General features: G+C 40.9%; 2 protein-coding genes across 9 annotated transcripts in view; one reads left to right on the top strand and one right to left on the bottom strand.

Annotated features, from left to right (window-relative positions):
• NBEA (neurobeachin) overlaps positions 1-17,737 on the bottom strand; it is a 636,767-nt gene that overhangs the window by 195,696 nt on the left and 423,334 nt on the right. For all 8 annotated transcript variants that reach the window (XM_047756277.1, XM_047756280.1, XM_047756278.1 and 5 more), the window contains one exon: positions 9,042-9,178. In XM_047756277.1, the coding sequence (XP_047612233.1) occupies positions 9,042-9,178 (137 nt within the window). The remainder of the gene's footprint in view (positions 1-9,041; positions 9,179-17,737) is intronic.
• Positions 4,864-7,297, top strand: MAB21L1 (mab-21 like 1). The gene has a single exon (XM_047756286.1). It carries the CDS (start codon positions 5,357-5,359, stop codon positions 6,434-6,436), a length of 1,080 nt encoding a protein of 359 aa, XP_047612242.1. The 5' UTR covers positions 4,864-5,356; the 3' UTR covers positions 6,437-7,297.

Genomic DNA, 17,737 nt, shown 5'->3' with positions numbered 1-17,737 from the left:
ATGACTGATTAATCCCAACATCCTTAAGTGTTTGGAAAAGGTTAGAGATCACAGCTGATTGTGAACAATGGGATAGCCTTTTGGTTGATAGCCCTCCCCTCAAATTTGCTGGGTTATAGATGCAACTTAAAATATCCTGTACTTCTGTGTATACGTTCAAATGAAGTGAGGAAAATGAAATAATTACCTAAATAACCCAGGCTTTAGATTTACTTTTTTCTACCAAAAGAAACATTTTGGCCAGAGTTATCCAGAATCACCTCAAATCTGCAATTCCAGCAGTAGTGATAATTCTTGTAAAGTGCACATCCAACTTCCATTTTTACATCTCAGTTATTTTCTTTTCAACATTTATTAACAACCAATAACAAATTTACTAAGCAACGCTATAGGAAAAAAAAAAAAAAAGTACTCCCTACCACCAAAGTAACTCTACCTACTAGGGGGATGAGGACAACGGAGGCAATAGCCTTGAACATTCAAGTGAAGAACTAAGGAAATTATTTTTAAAACATCCGTAATTATCAGGATGCTCTGGTTAAAGAAATAAAATAGAGCCTAAAGTGGGCAGTGACCTCATTTCTCTGTTTTACTTTGTCATAAACCTGATATGAAAATATGAAATAATTACTTTAAGAACTCATTGAAACTTTTGAAGCTTTCCAGTTATTTTGGTTTAAGTGTTCTCATACAAGGAGTCACAACAGGAAGAAAGGTATAGATGCCATCAAATTATATTACCAGGAAAACTCCCTCTATTTTACTTTATTTAATGTGACACATAAAGAAAACCCTGCACAAATATCTGTCTTTAATTTCTCTAGTGTAAAAAAAGAAATCTATTGTATCTGGCAGAATGAAACAGATGAAATAGCCTGGGTGCATTTAAAAAAAGAGGAGGGGGGTAGAAATCAGATGCGTACAATGAGCCTTCAAAGCCACTCCAGCAGTAAGGATAAATAATTTAATAAATTCAACTTCATATTCTTTTTATCTCCCCTGTGTAATAAGCACATATTAAAAAAAATAAAACTTTAAATTCATGAATACTTGTGAATAGGATAGCAGCCAGCAGATAATGAAAAAACACAAAACAGTATCTGTGTGAACATTTAACATGTGTATGCATGTCCTATAACAGATACCTTTTTCTGAAAGGTCACAATTGCTTAAATTTATGAACAGGTAATTCAAATTTAAATTAGGTTTTTAAAAAAACACAGAAACATTGCATCCCTACATTTCTCCACCTAACAGAGGTTTTCTTTAAACCTAATAAGGCAACTATCTGGGCACTAGTTTGCCTATCCCATGTAAATTAAGTAGGTTTACAGCAGGGAGAATAAGTTACCTCCCTGGAAAAAGAACCTCAGGAAAAATTATTTTACTATTGTTATTCCAAATGCTTGGAAGTGTTAAGGATCACAATATTTAATTATTTTATATTCATTAATAATTCTAAAATTTATGATAATGGTGTGCTTGTGCCTTTCTCCAATTTTTTCATAATAGCACATTTAAAATCAAAGCTGCCCAGTAAACTAAGTAAATTAAATGAAAAAGTTAAGTTGGTTAGACCTTAAAAATCCCAAATACCCTTCAAATGCAAGCATCTTAAACTGTTATTAAATCCTGAGATGCTTGGTTTTTTTTTTTTTTCCTCTTAAATGAGGTCAGTTTTCTTCAATTATCATTCTATTATTAGCTCATGTCAAAGACGTCTGCAAAGCATACCAATGAAAACAATTATGCATTTATATCCTAAAGCATGGGACACACACAGGCTTTTATTCTAGTACTAACTACTATGTTTATAGTAAAAAAAAAAAAATAATACAAGTGAGACTGGTGCCATTAGAGTTGTTTTATGAAGTTTTCACATAAGTAAGTAAATTGATTTTAAGCTATCGCTATGTATTACGCTATCATATGAGATAACTAGTTCAATAGGTCAAAACATTTTCTAAAAATTTACTATAATATAGTTAAATGAGTTGCTCCCACAAAACAAATCTATCTACAAAGCCTACATGAAAATCAGTAGAATTACACAAAAAATTCCTCTCCATAGGTCATTTCGATTAAAAAAAAAAAATTTAAGGGCTAGAAAAACCCTCTTCAGCATAGTTTAATTTCCCCTTCAACAGTGAGAACCGTCTGAGACCACGGAAAGGATCAGCTACAGAAGGCAATTCATTTCACGTGTTCAGTGTAACAGAAAATCACTGTGTTGCAGCAACAAGCAGTACTTGCGCTGGAGCATTATTCTAGGGCGCCCAGTTCACCCACAGTGATAAGAGCGTGTGGTGAATCCTATGTTATGTAAATCACTGTCAGGTCCCTGCGAGATGGGTGCTGAAGGAAGCAGCTCAGAAAACACAGTCCTGGTGTCCTTGAAATCGGATGACTTCACGTCCCTGGAACACTCGAGGACTAACGAGTTTCTTAGTCTTTCTCACCATCCATTTTTCTTCTTCAAAGTGCAAATCGTTAGTGAAAAGGCCCTGGTTACACCAATTAGTTTGCACAAAGTGCTTCGGCGTTTAGCTTCGCTTTAACCCAATTAAGCTGCACAGTGAGCCCCGAAGATGCGCCACCTGCGCGCCTGGCTCCAGAGCTGCTTCCCCGCGCCCCTCGCGTTAGACCCGCACGGACCGCCGAGCCACGGTCCCCCTAACGGTCCCCGGGGCCTCTGCGTCTCAGGCTGCCTTACGTCCTCAACAATCGGGGGCATGTGCAGGTGGCCCAGGAAATCGAGGGCCAGGTCCCCAAGCAGCCACTCTGACCTGAACCCGAGGGGGAGCGCGCCGGGCGCCGGGGCCCGCAGCCGGCTACCAGACAGCGCGGGGCTCGACCGCGCCCACACGTGGGCCCCGGCGGCGGCCGGGCAGAGGGGCGCTTGGGCAGAGAACATGGCCTACAGCGGATGTGGAGCAACGCAGGACATTAAGTAAGGGTTTAAAACATGCCACACGAACGAACGGCGACACACACACACACACACACACAGCCTGCGGGCCTCTGAGCAGAGAAGGAAAGAAGTATGGGCCAGGAGCGCCAAGAAAGAGGGAGAGAGGAAACCAGCGGGAAGCGCGAGGGACCTTCCCTGGGTGGGGACAGAGGTGGCTTTTCCCCAGAGACCACGGCATAGCCTTGCCTTTGTGGCCGCAGGTTCTCTGGGCTTTGATTTGCCTCCTCTTCTTCGTCTTCCAACTGCCAAAAGGTAGCAGTGCGTTCACCCGCAACGCCCGCAAAGTGGGGAGGGGCTGGCGGGGGACGCCCTATCCCTGCTTCTAAGGGAATGGAAGGTTCTTGGGGAACAGAGGAAGTGGATGCCAGAAGCGCTGACTCTAATGCACTATTGTAAGTTATATCGGAATCTACCACTCTTGGATAACGAGAGAGAATGATGCTGTACCTGTGCAAAAGAGAAAAAAAATCAAAAGCCTGGGTAAAAGTGGGAGCCCGGAACAAGATCTTGTTACAAGTGGCTCTGAAAGAAAGTGCCTACAAACCTGTTCCAGGAATTATAGGATTCTGATGGAAATATTCTTAATTTGAAAGAGAGAGCATCTAAATTAAAGGTGGGCAAATAAAAATCTGCCTAGGTTTAAAAAGCACTGGAGACCCCCTAAGTGTTATTTCTCCCATTTTCTGTACAGGAAGGACACAGTTGGTAAGGACACACCAGGGGGGAAAGATGTTCTACATAAATCCATTTCCCCCTTCTGCTGCAAGGTTCCCAAATTTAAAAATGTTGATTTCTTTCAAAGTTTTCCAAAACAATATTTAAATTTACAAACCCTGGATAACTACAAATTCATTTTCTTTTAAAATCTTAAGCATTTCCTTTAATCAAATCGCATAAAATAGAAAATTAGAAGTCTGCTCTCAGGTGACCACTAAGGACACTTAGGAGAGGAGATTCATCCTTAATACTTTTGTAAACAAGCCAGAAACCCCAGACCTGCAAATGTTTAGGTTATCTGCCAGTAGGTCTCATCTCTTATGATCTGTCCTGAATTTACATGCATTAAAATATAACTCATTATGAAAAATATAATCTCTTGATCACTGAGATATTTTATTTCACACTGTTTCTGCCACTGCATATAAAACTTAGTGTCCTGGTTATAACGTTGGGCAAGTCCATCAAAGTACAAAGAAGACTGCAGATGGGGGGAGGGGTGTATAAAACATCCTAACAAACTGGAGTAGATGACATCTCACAGCCATAATTTTCAGATTCCTTTCAACAACTGCAAATGAGGAAAAAAACATAGATAAAACTCTGTCACATTAAAAAAAAAATTCTCACATAGGAACAATCCAGAAAACTACACAGGTATTATTAGTCCATATAAGCCAACGTGCATATACTTGAAAGAGCAAACTCTCAACCTGCATTCAAAAAGACCTCCAGGATTAACAGCCATTAATTATCTTACTCGAAATGCAAGTTAGTGACTTTTGTATTAGAAAGCCCCTTCTAGTTCACCAATTGATGGATGACCATTAGTACACCTGTATTTGCATTTCGTCGGTAAAAAGACAAGCAGGGTTTTCAGCACAGAAGAGAACCACTTTGCCAAGTCTTTTCAAAACGTCAATATGCTTCAATTAGTACCAAAGCTGAGAGATTCCTCTTGATTTCCAGAACTGTCTAGGTGGCCTGGGTGGTTTTCTGCCGGCAGCAGCCTCCTACCTTTCGTTTGTGTGCCTATATCCATGAGGGGGGATTAATTAGCCGGGTTGGAGCTGACGGAGGCTGTCGTGACGAGCCCAGTGGCGATTGGCCGCCAGCCTGCCTGGCCCTGCCTTTATAATTTCCACACGAGTGCATCTGGGCTCTTAGACAAACCAACAGCAGCTTCTTCTGACATATACACACGCACACTCACCCCCGACTCACACTCAGCACACTTTTCCTCCATCTGATTAACAGTCCTGCACACACGATGATCACGGGGAAAGCGTAAATAAATACGAAAAGGGTTGATTATTTTGACTACTGGAAGAGCTTTGCTGGGTCTCAGCGCAACTTTTGTTTTTATTACTGAGAAGGTGATTGCTCCAGGCCTTTCTCTCACACAAGGATTCTTTAAAAGAGGAAGAGAGACAGAGACGGGGGGGAGACCAATCTTTCACTTTAAGACCGGCTGGGCTCAAAGATAAAAGGAAGGGGAAGGCAGCCGCTAGGAATCCACCGCCGCAGCACTTCGGAAAGACGTTTCTGGTACATTTCTGAGCGCCGCGGCCCGTTTCTCCACCGAAGTTGGCTCCAGCTCTAGCAGCCGCATTGGATCCCACAGCTTACTGCGAGACTCCGGTGTACAATCCGGATCTCTGCCCCAACATGATCGCGGCCCAGGCCAAGCTGGTCTACCATCTGAATAAATACTACAACGAAAAATGCCAAGCCAGGAAAGCTGCCATTGCCAAAACTATCCGGGAAGTCTGCAAAGTAGTTTCCGACGTCCTGAAGGAGGTGGAAGTGCAGGAGCCGCGGTTCATCAGCTCTCTCAACGAGATGGACAATCGCTACGAGGGCCTCGAGGTCATCTCCCCCACCGAATTTGAGGTGGTGCTTTACCTTAACCAAATGGGAGTGTTCAACTTTGTGGACGACGGCTCGCTGCCTGGCTGCGCGGTGCTCAAGTTGAGCGACGGACGCAAGAGGAGCATGTCCCTCTGGGTGGAATTCATTACCGCCTCCGGCTACCTCTCGGCGCGAAAAATCCGGTCCAGGTTTCAGACGCTGGTGGCTCAAGCGGTTGACAAATGCAGCTACAGGGATGTGGTAAAGATGGTGGCAGACACCAGCGAAGTGAAACTGAGAATCCGAGATAGGTACGTGGTGCAGATCACACCGGCTTTTAAATGCACTGGGATCTGGCCAAGGAGTGCTGCCCACTGGCCACTTCCCCACATCCCCTGGCCTGGACCCAACCGGGTGGCGGAGGTCAAAGCGGAAGGGTTCAACCTCTTGTCCAAGGAGTGCCACTCCCTGGCCGGCAAGCAGAGCTCGGCGGAGAGCGACGCCTGGGTGCTGCAGTTCGCGGAGGCAGAGAACAGACTGCAGATGGGGGGCTGCAGAAAGAAATGCCTCTCCATTCTCAAAACCTTACGGGATCGTCACCTCGAACTGCCAGGCCAGCCCCTGAACAATTACCACATGAAGACTCTGGTTTCCTACGAGTGTGAAAAGCATCCCCGGGAGTCGGACTGGGACGAGTCTTGCCTGGGTGATCGGCTTAACGGGATTTTGCTGCAACTTATCTCCTGCCTGCAGTGCCGGCGGTGTCCTCACTACTTTTTACCGAACTTAGATCTGTTTCAAGGCAAACCTCACTCGGCTCTGGAGAACGCTGCCAAACAAACGTGGCGACTTGCAAGAGAGATCCTGACCAACCCGAAAAGTTTGGAAAAACTTTAGAGGACAATTTAATCGACAGCCGAAATGTGATTCCTAGTCTCCAAGTTCTCAAGAAGTGTAGACTTCCTGTTCGATTCCTATCTAATATTCCACTTGACAGTGCAAACAATCTCTTCCTTGAAAAGGAATACTAATACAGGGTTTAGGCATCATCTCACCCACCCCTCCAGAGGAAGGAAAAGAAGTAGGGAAAGCCAAGCGGATGGAGAAAAGCCCAAACCCGCAAGTATTAGAAGACTTCTTTACAAAGGATTCATATCGCCCTTGAAAAGTACACAGTAACACCCGGAAAACAGCCTGGCTCTAATGCAAGACCGCAATGAACACTGCCTAACTATCAAAGGATTATAGCAATCCTGGTGATTTAGGCGCATCTGGCTGTGAGTAAACACGATTTGGATATGCCATCGGAAGGGAAGTGTAATGTATATTTTGATTTGTAACAAATATTGTGATCTCACTTTGTCTTTGCAAGTGTGGATGTTGGTGTTTTGTGATTTGGTGAACAGAAGTTGAATTGCCATTTTGGATACTTCCAGGCATTTTCCACTAACGAAGATATAATTTAAAGGTAGATTTCCTCTTGGTACTTTTATCTGTCTTCAAAAGTGTCTGAACTTTAAAAAGTTTACATTATGTTTCAAATATATTGCTTGTTCTATTTCTAACATTCCATAAATATACTTGAAATGTTATTTAAATATATTCAAAGAAATTTGAATTCAGCTTATATAATAACGCTTGAATATCTGAATTATATATTTGAAAAATGCACTTGAAATACACTGGATAATTACTTTTGTGATTTAGATTTTAATTTCTGTTGCCGGTTTTTATTTAATTAGAAGCTAATAAATGAAGTAAAATAAAAGTTGTTGTGTCTCACTTTGAATTGTTTTTCTGTTAAAAGATGCAATGCTTCATTTTGAAAATCGAATCCACTTGAATATTTTAAACATTTTTGAGAAATATACTAATGAAATCATTAAAAATAAAACCTTAAAATATTGGAGAAAAGCTCTTTTTGTATAGTTGCAGAAGAGAATGACCTACTGTCAGTTTCTGACTTTTTATAAGGCTATTCCATTCTACAACAGACACAATTTAAATCTACCTGTGAAAGGTTGCTATTCTGGGCTAATACTTCTGTAGGATTTTTGATAATATAAGGATGGAATATATCATGACAGTCAAGACTGCTGAGTTAAAAATCAGACTAAGAGAAAATGAACTTAACAAAGTCCTAAAAAACTTTGGACATTTGTGTGTGAAAACTAACTGTGCTAATAAAATGAAGATAATTTCTGACCTATTTTATGTCAAACCTTATTTTCTTCAGGAAGTGTTTCATTGGTGGAATGAATGAATCAGATATCCAAAGTTACTTTTTACTTCATAGGGCAAACCAATGATAAAAACGTAAAGACGTAGTTTAAATTATCTAACATCAAATGCACTACATTCAAACTCATTTTCAAATTCCGTTCTTTTGGATTTAGAAGTAAAAGTCCCGTGAGTATCCTTCAGAGTATTTTAACAGTCAACAAGTGCAGGAAGGGCTAATCACCTATGGGCCTTAAGGTAGTTAGTTAATTGTGGTGGGAGTAAATTTTAGAATTTCAATTGCTATTCTACAAATAGCATTTTATAATGTTTTATTTCTATGTACAAATTAAATATAAATAATAAAGTTCTGGATCTATGAAAGCATTTGTCTTCAACTATTTTAGGATAACTGCCTTGAAAAATACTTTAAAGGAACGTCTTTGTAAAAGGATGCTTGATTATCTAATGACATGTTCCTGATTTTAATCTCAGGAAAAAAAAGTTTACAAATGGCACAATAACATAAAAGTTAAAACAACATTAAAACTGATATCAGAAGAAAGTACAGAAGTATAGAGCTGCCTGAATACTTAGGTTTAAAATTTTTACAATAATATATAATAAACACTTATACATTTTAAATCGTCCAAATGTATATTGTTTGGCATAACATGAACGGAAAAATACAAACTGTAAAGCTCAGAGCACCAGTGTACACTATGCATATACATTGTAAATGAAAGCTTCTCAGAGAGTGGGTTTCTCTTCCTCTTAAATTCACATTTAAAACCCATTCTTATTTCAGAAGATGAAAAATGGATGTAATAATGAGATGAATTTATATCTAATGCACCCCCCGTTTTCTTATAACCTTTCAATGAACAATAATTCATATTGCAAGGTACACTTTTGGAAATTAAAAGTGATCTTAGCAAGAAATTTCATGAGCCCTTTCCCAGTCTTCCCAGAGATCCTCAGATGCTGTACCCCAGGGACTTGGGAGCAACTGGCTTAACTACCAAATCTGCCCAAGTGCACACAAAGGCACTCATGTAAGAGACTGTTAAAATGTGCATGCTCTGCGATACAGGATTTAGAATCGTTAATATATTCTTCAATCCCATAAAATAGAGCATGCGTTATTTCATTCATTTTATTTTCTACAAGAAAGACGGGCAATGTGCTCCCCTCCCCCACTGTCATTTAAAACCAAGCAAAATCGAAAGCCACTTCCTGCCACAAAGCCACCAATACCGCACCCAGAATCACTGTAACTCACTTTCGTGTCGATCTTCTTGAAGGCAGGATCATCCTCATCTACCTCGAAGTAGATTTCTGTGGTGGTGATGGAGAGAGTTCCCTTGGCCACCACCACTGGAGCGATGAGCTGGGCAGGAGTGCTGAGAACCACTGGGCCTGAAAGACAGGGCACCTGAGTCAGGCTTTGCCTCTGTGCCCCTGTCCCGCTCCCTCTCAGAAAGGAATCGTAGGTTTTTATTTTTAAAGATGCACTAAGAAATGTATCTTTGCTACGCGGCAAGCTCCTTCCATGTGATAGGTGTGCTTAGCTTTTACACATTACCTTCTAGTGAGACTAGAAACAGATAATTCTATAAAAACCCAACAAGTCAGGATACCAAGTGATTCTTCGCAAGCAAGTTTGCCATCTCAGTCTAGATAATCCTAGGTAGATAGTAAAGTGCCGCCATTAACCAACTTAAAAGTGCAGAACAGACACCCTCTGAGGCCCTGATTCTCCTCTGAGCACCTAACCTACGTTTGAGAGACCCTGGGCAAGCAGCACCGCCGGCAAAGACCAGCCATCCCGCAAACCCTTAAACTGGGCAGCAGGGTTCCAGAGATGGTCAGGAACGGGGGAATGGGTATAGGGTCTAAATATATAAATTCCACTGCACTAACGGGTTTGCATCTTGAGGGAGGATGAATACTGGCCTGCACACACCGATATACGCGCACATGAAGACATTCCATGTATTTCTTATGCTGAAAAGAACGAAAATTGCAGCAGTGATTTTTCTCACCGAGGTTAAGTCAAAAACGATTAAATTGTAAGACGTTTGAACAAAACGATCTCAGAAAAGCATTCGAAAAGTGCTCAACTTCAGGAACTAGAGGAACTAAGCTTCAGTAAAAGAGATTTTTACAAAGTGTGCCTACTAAGGTGCTTACTTCGAATTCCCTCCACCCAAGTTGAAGTCAAAAATTAAGAATCTCACGCACTAGGATGTTAATTCAAAGGGGGATTACTTAACTGCTCCTTTAAGATTCCCCGAAGGGGAGGCCTTCTTTGCTATCCTGGACTTAAACTACAGATTTAAAAATCAGAAAAAAAAAAAAAAAAAAGTATTGGTTTTTCTGCAGTAAGGGCGCATTCTATTCCCTTCCATTGCCGCCCTCAAATGCAGACAGTCAAAAGAGTCGCGATGACTGCAGGCGAAAGGCACTGAAAAGGCAAGTCCCCCGTGATCGCTCAGGCCCGGGACCCGCGGCGGCAGCCCTCTCTGGGAGAACGGCTCCATCGCCGCTGCCACGGCCGCCGCCACCGCCAAGGCCGCCGCGGGCAGGCCCGGCCGGGCTGCGCGGGGACCGCAGCGGAGTTCGCTTTCCCCGGGAGCGGCACACGCCGACGGTCCGGCACAAAGCCGGGCGTTTCGGCTGCAGGAGGACCAAGGAGGAATCGGCCAGCTTCTGTGGCGCTTAAAGGGGTGGCTCCGAGCAAAGTGTGTTCGCGTCAGCCCGCACCCGGATCGTGCAGGCTAACGCAAAGCCCCTGCTTTCGCTTTACTGCTCGGTACCCCCGAGGAGCCGGCGCTGGGGGGCTGGCGCCCCGGGGCGCGCGGACTCGGGTCTGGGTCTCGGGCGGGCCGTTTCCGCCCGCGGCCGAGCAGAGTCGGGGTGCACCTCAGCTCCATGAGGTTTTTCTTTCCAAAGGGCCAGGCGGTCGATCTGAAGCGCCACTTTAAAGGCTCATCAATCTTAATCTAGGTTGCTCAAGTAATTATGCCCGAATCTCTTGTACGATTACAAGTGGATTTGGGTTTCTATTCCCCAGGCCCTCCTTTGTGTTTATTGGAGGGTCTGTGCGCGCGCTCGGCGGCGCCTCCTGCCTCCGCGCCCTCCTCCGAAGCCCCCGACGCTCGGGCCGGTTCGAACCGCTCCCTTAACCCTTCAGCCGCCGGGACGCTCCTCTGGCTGCCCCTTTTCATATCTCCCTTCGAGAGTAATCCAAGAGGCTTACTCTCGACGGGGGCAAGGTGAGAAAGAAGGGGATCTGATTCACACTGGAAACAAAGTGTCTTCCCTACACATCACTAGGTCTTGATAAAAACCTCAAAAAAGTCGCCTTTCCAAACACGAAAAGGCAGTGATTTCTGATTTAAAAGAAAATTTCTGGTAGTTAGGGACGAAGAATAGTTAAAAACATTAAAAATGGCGAACCGCTTCTTTCTCTTAAAAAGTAATTTACCATATCCAAGCAATTTAATTGGAAAAAAATTGAAAATCATAGCACACATTATCAAAGCCATAAAAACTGATTTACCAAAATATACAGAATTAGAATTTTAAGTACACAATTCCGTGAACTTTTAACAGGGAACACATTTTCTCTACCTATTTCTCTGTGTTTCTGGAAGGCGACCCCGTTTCCTTTTGATTTTACTGCAATCTCATTCTCCTGAATTGAGATTTTCTGGGGGGTTATAAAAGGACTTCGGACTGGTCCTTCTTTAAGAAAGACACTCATGAAATATTCAGCCTTAATAGTGTGTCATTTTTACCCCTGTCCTTTGGAAATCTCCAATTACAACTTCCAATTCCATAGCATGTTTAAGGAGCGCTGAGTCTTTTTGTTGCAGCCTTCAGGGAGCACACCAGCCGCAGAGAGAATAGAGTTAATCCACTACAGCAATACAGAGAGGGGATTATGTTTTAATCCCCTTTGGGGGAGCCTTTGGATTTTAGGGATCCAATATTAAAATGTTTACATAAGGCACAATCACAAACCAGCAGATTTCCCATATGGAAGATCTCGTTATTTGAAAACCTAGGATCCCTTTCCGAATAAAAATAGTTTAGAAAGGGCAGCATGTCTGGATGTCACCGGGATGTTGATCTGGCAGATTCTGTTCTAGAAGATAATCTCCTAACTTTGGTGTAGTGAGTTGGGGACTGAATGTAGATATATGCATTCTAATCACTGCTATGGCAATATCAACCGTCAAGCACAGACAGAAGCAAAGTGATAGATATTAAAAGATAGTCAAGCAAACAGATAGGACAAAGCCACCCCCTCTTGCATTGCTGTATACAATAGTTTAAAATTCCGCCACCTAAACTGGTAAAAGAAAAAGGAGAGAAGGAATGCTATTTACCTTTTAGAATTGGCACTCTATTATTTAAGAAATATTGATCCATGACTATTTTTGAAAGAAGGATAGAGATATTACTTGCCATTAGTTTAAATGCTAATTTAAAATGTGAACTAGAACAAAGATCACCCAAGCATAAAGAGAAGATTCCTTAGAAGAAATGAACGTCTCTTTAGAGCCACGGGATCTTTAATCAGTTGAGATGGTAAACCTAGAGTAGAAAATACATATGTTTTATATTTGAGAAGGCAACTATTCATCAAATATATTGTAAAAGTAGAATGTTCAAAACTACTTGTGGGTTTGAAGGATTCTATTGAAAACAAAATTCTAAGCCTAAAAATCTTAACACATCAACTCTTAATAGAACTTTAGTTTACAAAGCTCTTTTACATTTTTTTTTTTTAACTTAACTGCTAGTTCAATAATCACAATTTGGGGCTATGGGTTGTTAATACTCTCCTGCCAGAGACCACCAGGAACACAAAGGTAGGTGAGAAAGTTGGGTTTATTGCTCGTGGCCAGGACATGGAGTGACTAGGTAAGAGGGCGTGAGGGCGTCGGGAGGGACTTACGGTAGGATCTGAGCTTTGGTTAAGTCATTTGGGGAAGGGTTCAGGGACGTAGGGTTTTGCTCTGGATTGGGCTCTGTCAGGGAATGAAGATAATTCTGTGATTGGGGGTCAATAAATATCATCTAGGACTAGACCTAGGCGAAAAGGAACTGACAAAGAAGTAACAGCCACTCATCTAGCCAGGAACGGGGGAGGGTAATATTTAGGTGGCATGTTGAGTGACCTTGTTTTTGTCTGGGCTTAGACAAAGTTATCAAGCTGACTTTTCCTACATCATCATATGACCTTATCTGATGTTGGTGTTCTTTCTGTAAGGTTGTTTATGTCCAACAGGAGAACAAGCTGTGAGCCCCAGGCCAGCTCCCAAAAATACCAAGGCCTCCTTGGAAGGGTCAGGCCTGTTTCCTGCGGTCAGGGGCTCCTTTTCTTTGTCTCAGATACAGGAATGAATCATTTTTTTAGAGGTGAGGTCAACAGCATTCTAGCTATAAAAGGCAATTATACTGATTAAATTCTCAAACAATGCTAACATTCTTTACAAATTTCAATGTAAAGAAGGACAAAGAATATGCATAGGGACAAGGAGCTGATGTTTAATTAAAACCGGCATCTGTTACAACGATATTCAGTGTCTTATGATAACCCATAAGAGAAAGGAATATATTTTAAAAAAGAGTATATATGTATAATTGAATCACTTTGCTGTACAGCAAAAATTAATACAACATTGTAAATCAAGTATACTTCAATTTAAAAACTGGCATTGTTACAATTATTTGATGACTTTCAGTTGGGAAAAACTTGCATGTATTATTTAGTGTACATGATATATTTTCGAATCACTTGAATTATTTTCTAAGCTTAGTTTAATATTAATAAAAGTTTTGTTAGCTATATGGATTTACTCCAACCTCAATTACTTTGAAGCCACATGTTCGATTTGCTTCTAGAACATGTAAAAGACCATTATTTGGGGATAATAAGCATTGACTAATCTTTGAAAATTATTGAACTTAAAATCCTGACATTATTTAAAAGAGATAAAATTAATCTGAAATCCTTTATGTTTAGTGAAAAAAGTGTATCATTCTGAAAAAAATTTTAAGACAAAAAATATAATAAATTTTATAATTATTTCTTCAGCATGATAAAATGTATAGACAAATAACTCATAGCATGAGTGACTTAACATATCTAAAATATTTATCACTGCTTTTGACGTATTTTTAAGTACGGCACTATCAATTCTTTTTTTTTTTTTTTTTTATCTTTTTAGGGCCGTGCCCGTGGCATATGGAGGTTCCCAGGCTAGGGGTCGAATCAGCGCTGTACCTGCCAGCCTACACTACAGCCACAGCAAAGCCAGATCTGAGCCACATCTGCGACCTACACCACAACTCATGCCAACACTGGATCCTGAATTCACTGGGAGAGGCCAGGGATTGAACCTTCATCCTCATGGATACCAGTCTGATTAGTTTCTCCTGAGCCTCGACAGGAGATCCTGGCACTACCAATTTAAGGAAAACGTCTCCCCCATAGAATTAAAAGAATAAAATGCTTTCATTCGAAAGCAATTTCAAATAAACTATTGAAGAATATAGGAAAATTGGAACTTTATTTTGGAATCCCAGGAAAACTTTAGGCATTAGGAAAATGGAGGTATTTGTGCATGTGCCTAGGAGAGAGGGTGCTTAAAATGCAAATGAATCTTTTTAGATCAGAGCAAACCTACCTCTCAGTTTACCATTGTCTGAAACAGAAAGAATGGTGCCCTCAATATATGAGCAATTGAAGACTGCATTTTAACAAAATTGTGGTATAACATCTACTTTTGCATGAATATGATCTAAAATCTCATTTAAACTGTTTATAATAAATAATTTTTAAAATTCCTGAAAGATAATCTCAGAGGCTCTAACTTTCACATGCCATTTGTGTTTTTTGATTCCTTTGTAGTACAGATAATTCTTTATGTTAAAAAGAAACCAACAAAAACTAGTGCATTTTCTGCAAAGGCAATCAGCGATTTTATAGAAGAAAAAGCTTACAAAGAAAAAAATATATATATACTCAAATAAAGTACTACTGAGTTATTTTCTAGCACAAAAATATACTAAAAAACAGTGATAATTTTAATGTTCATTGTGATAACTTGCTCTGCCTTTTGATTTGATGGGTGAGCCAGCTAAAATTTGTGTTTCTAGTTATATCACATTTAGTTCAACATATGGAATCCATTTTTCACTTTCTGGAAGGATATTGACTCTTTTATGGCACTAGGATGATCAAGAAGAGTAAGTTCCTACTAGACTAGATGAGTGAGTAAACCAGAGGAGATGATTTAAATTTACTGGACCAGGAGAACTACGTCTTTGGCCCCCTTGGTTGGACTAGTGCCTTGCTTCGTGTTCCCATGGTTTCCTGGGCATATCTTTATGGCAGCACTTAGAATATGCTGAATATATGCATGTTTAGAAGTCTTTCTTCCATTTGGCTGCCTGAAGACAGGAGCACTCTCTTTAATCTTTGGTATGGAAGCTCTGTTTATGGAATTGAATGTAGAAAACTATATACTCCATTGTTACACTTGTATGTCATAGCAAAAAAGGCCAATTAAAATAACAGATTACATCTTTTATATTTTTCTGGAATTGATTTCAAATTGTTCTTTAAAAGTTTTGAAAGACACGGCATTTTATAGCAAAGATAAATTTTAAAATACACTTAAAACAAGTAAGAGTTATGATGTCATTGGTCATTCCAGCTATATCACATGCATATTATTTTTTAAATGGCATAATTTTAAATGGCCATTTTTTTCCCCAGTGTTTGTGTCCCTTCTTTGTAAGTTAAATGTTGTGAGACACATTTAACTCAGTATTTATTCACTCATGTAGTCAACAAAAATTATTCACTCTTTTGTGCACTAAGAGAGAATGCAGTAATGTACAAGATGTGGATTTTATCCCGAAGAACTCATGATGCATAGCAAAGATAAGAAAATATGCAGGAACAAGTGTGGCATAGGGAGAGGGCTTTAACTAAGCATCATTAAAGCACTAGAAGTGCCTTAATCTCATTGGTTCTTCATGACACACCTACTATTATCTCCATTTTATGGATGAGAAAATGAGCTGGGGAGCTGGAGTAACTTAGGGAAGATTATAAAACTAGTGAATGGTAGAGGCAGGCTTCAAACCTGGTTATCTGACTCCAGGGTATTTACTTCTATGTACCTGCCTCCCCAAAAAAGGGACAGAAGAAGAATTCTACAAACAGTCACAGAACTGTGGTGATTTCTAGCCTTTGTTTGCGGGGGTGCAGTCAGGATGGGATGAGACAGTGGCACTTGGGCGGGGAGGGGTGGGATAGGCGCACATGCAGGGAGAGCACTATAAGCAGGGAGAAGAGTTTGAGCAAATAGATGCAGCATATGAACAGGAGGAAATAAGGCTGGCCTGTGATTAGGATGTGTAAAGAGCAGCAGTATGAGATGAAACGGAAAAAAACACACATGGGTGGCCCTCAATGCCAGACTTCTTAGTTAAGGAACCAAAGATTAAAGCTCAGGCGTGACTGTGTGGAGCAAGGGTGCTGATCCTTTCTTGGGCTCACGTATCTCTTGGAGAAGATGGTTAAATATATGGCCCTTTCCTAGAAAAATTCACCTAAGAACATCTGTCCATCCTGACTGTATAATAACTGAAGCATTCGTATTTTGGAGAAAATTTAACTTGGTCATTTATCTTCATGTCTTCTGTCTAAAGATTTTCTGCCTCTGCGTTTATTGCTATCTTTTTTTCTACAGTTTTCTTCAGAAAATATTATCTTCCCTGCTGTTAAACAGTTAGTCTCTCTACCTGGCATTTGGTCTGACCCTCCCCACTTTATTTTATTTATTTATTTATTTATTTATTTATTTATTTATTCATTTTTTGCTTTTTAGGGCCACACAAGCGGCATATGGAGATTCCCGGGCTAGGAGTCCAATTGGAGCTACAGCTGCCAGCCTACGCCACAGCCACAGCCACAGCCACCTGGGATCCGAGCTGTGGCTTCGACCTACACCATAGCTCACGGCAATGCCGGATCCTTAACCCACTGAGTGAGGCCAGGCATCGAACCCAAAACCTCATTCACTTCCGTGGCGCCACAAGGGGAACTCTGGACCCTCCCCACTTTAGTGAAGCTCTTACTGCTCCTATTTTGGTCTCCCCTCCTTTGCTAAGCTTCTAATCTTCAGTTTCTACCTCTATTCACTCCTTTTGGCCTCACCTTCATCCTCTAATTAGATCAAGGCGTTAGGGAAGTATGTATTTATTAATATGCCAAAGGTTTGGAAAAGTCCTTCCATCAACTAAAAATCTGTATAACATTTTCTAAATTTTTAATATTTTATAACATTTTATTTTCAAACCCAGACTTTTCCAAATACATTTAGCTATACTTTTTTCTCATTAGTATATCTCGCAATACCTATGTTCTAAGGAATATCAGTTTGAAAAATACTGAGCCAGGGCTCCTTGACTTCTAGAGCATACCACAGACATAACCTGTTTTACTGAACTTCACGGAGTGTGTTTTTTACAAATTGAATGCTCGTGGCAACCTTGCATCCAGAAATTCTATTGGCGCCATTTTCCCAACAGTACATTTGCTCGCTTGGAGTCTCTGTGTCGCATTTTGGTAATTCGCGCACTATTTCAAACGCTGTCATTATCATTATATTCGTCATGGTGATCTGTGGTTCTTGAAGTTATTATTGTAATTGTTTGGGGGCAGCATGAACCCCATCCATAAAACTGCAAACTGAGTGGATAAATGCTGTATGTGCTCTGACAGTTCCACTGACTGGCCCGTTCCCCTGTCTCTCTCCCTTTCCTCGGGCTTTCCTATTCCCTGAGACACAGCAATATTGAAATTAGGCCAACTGGTAACTCTACATTGGCCTGTAAGCACTCAAGTGAAAGGAAGAGTCACACATTTCTCTCAGAAGTCAAAACTAG

The sequence above is a fragment of the Phacochoerus africanus genome, chromosome 13 (genome assembly GCF_016906955.1).
Source record: "Phacochoerus africanus isolate WHEZ1 chromosome 13, ROS_Pafr_v1, whole genome shotgun sequence".
In the NCBI taxonomy this organism is placed as follows: Eukaryota; Metazoa; Chordata; class Mammalia; order Artiodactyla; family Suidae; genus Phacochoerus; species Phacochoerus africanus.
Note: the sequence above shows the minus strand (reverse complement) of the source record. Positions and strands in the feature narration are given on the sequence as shown.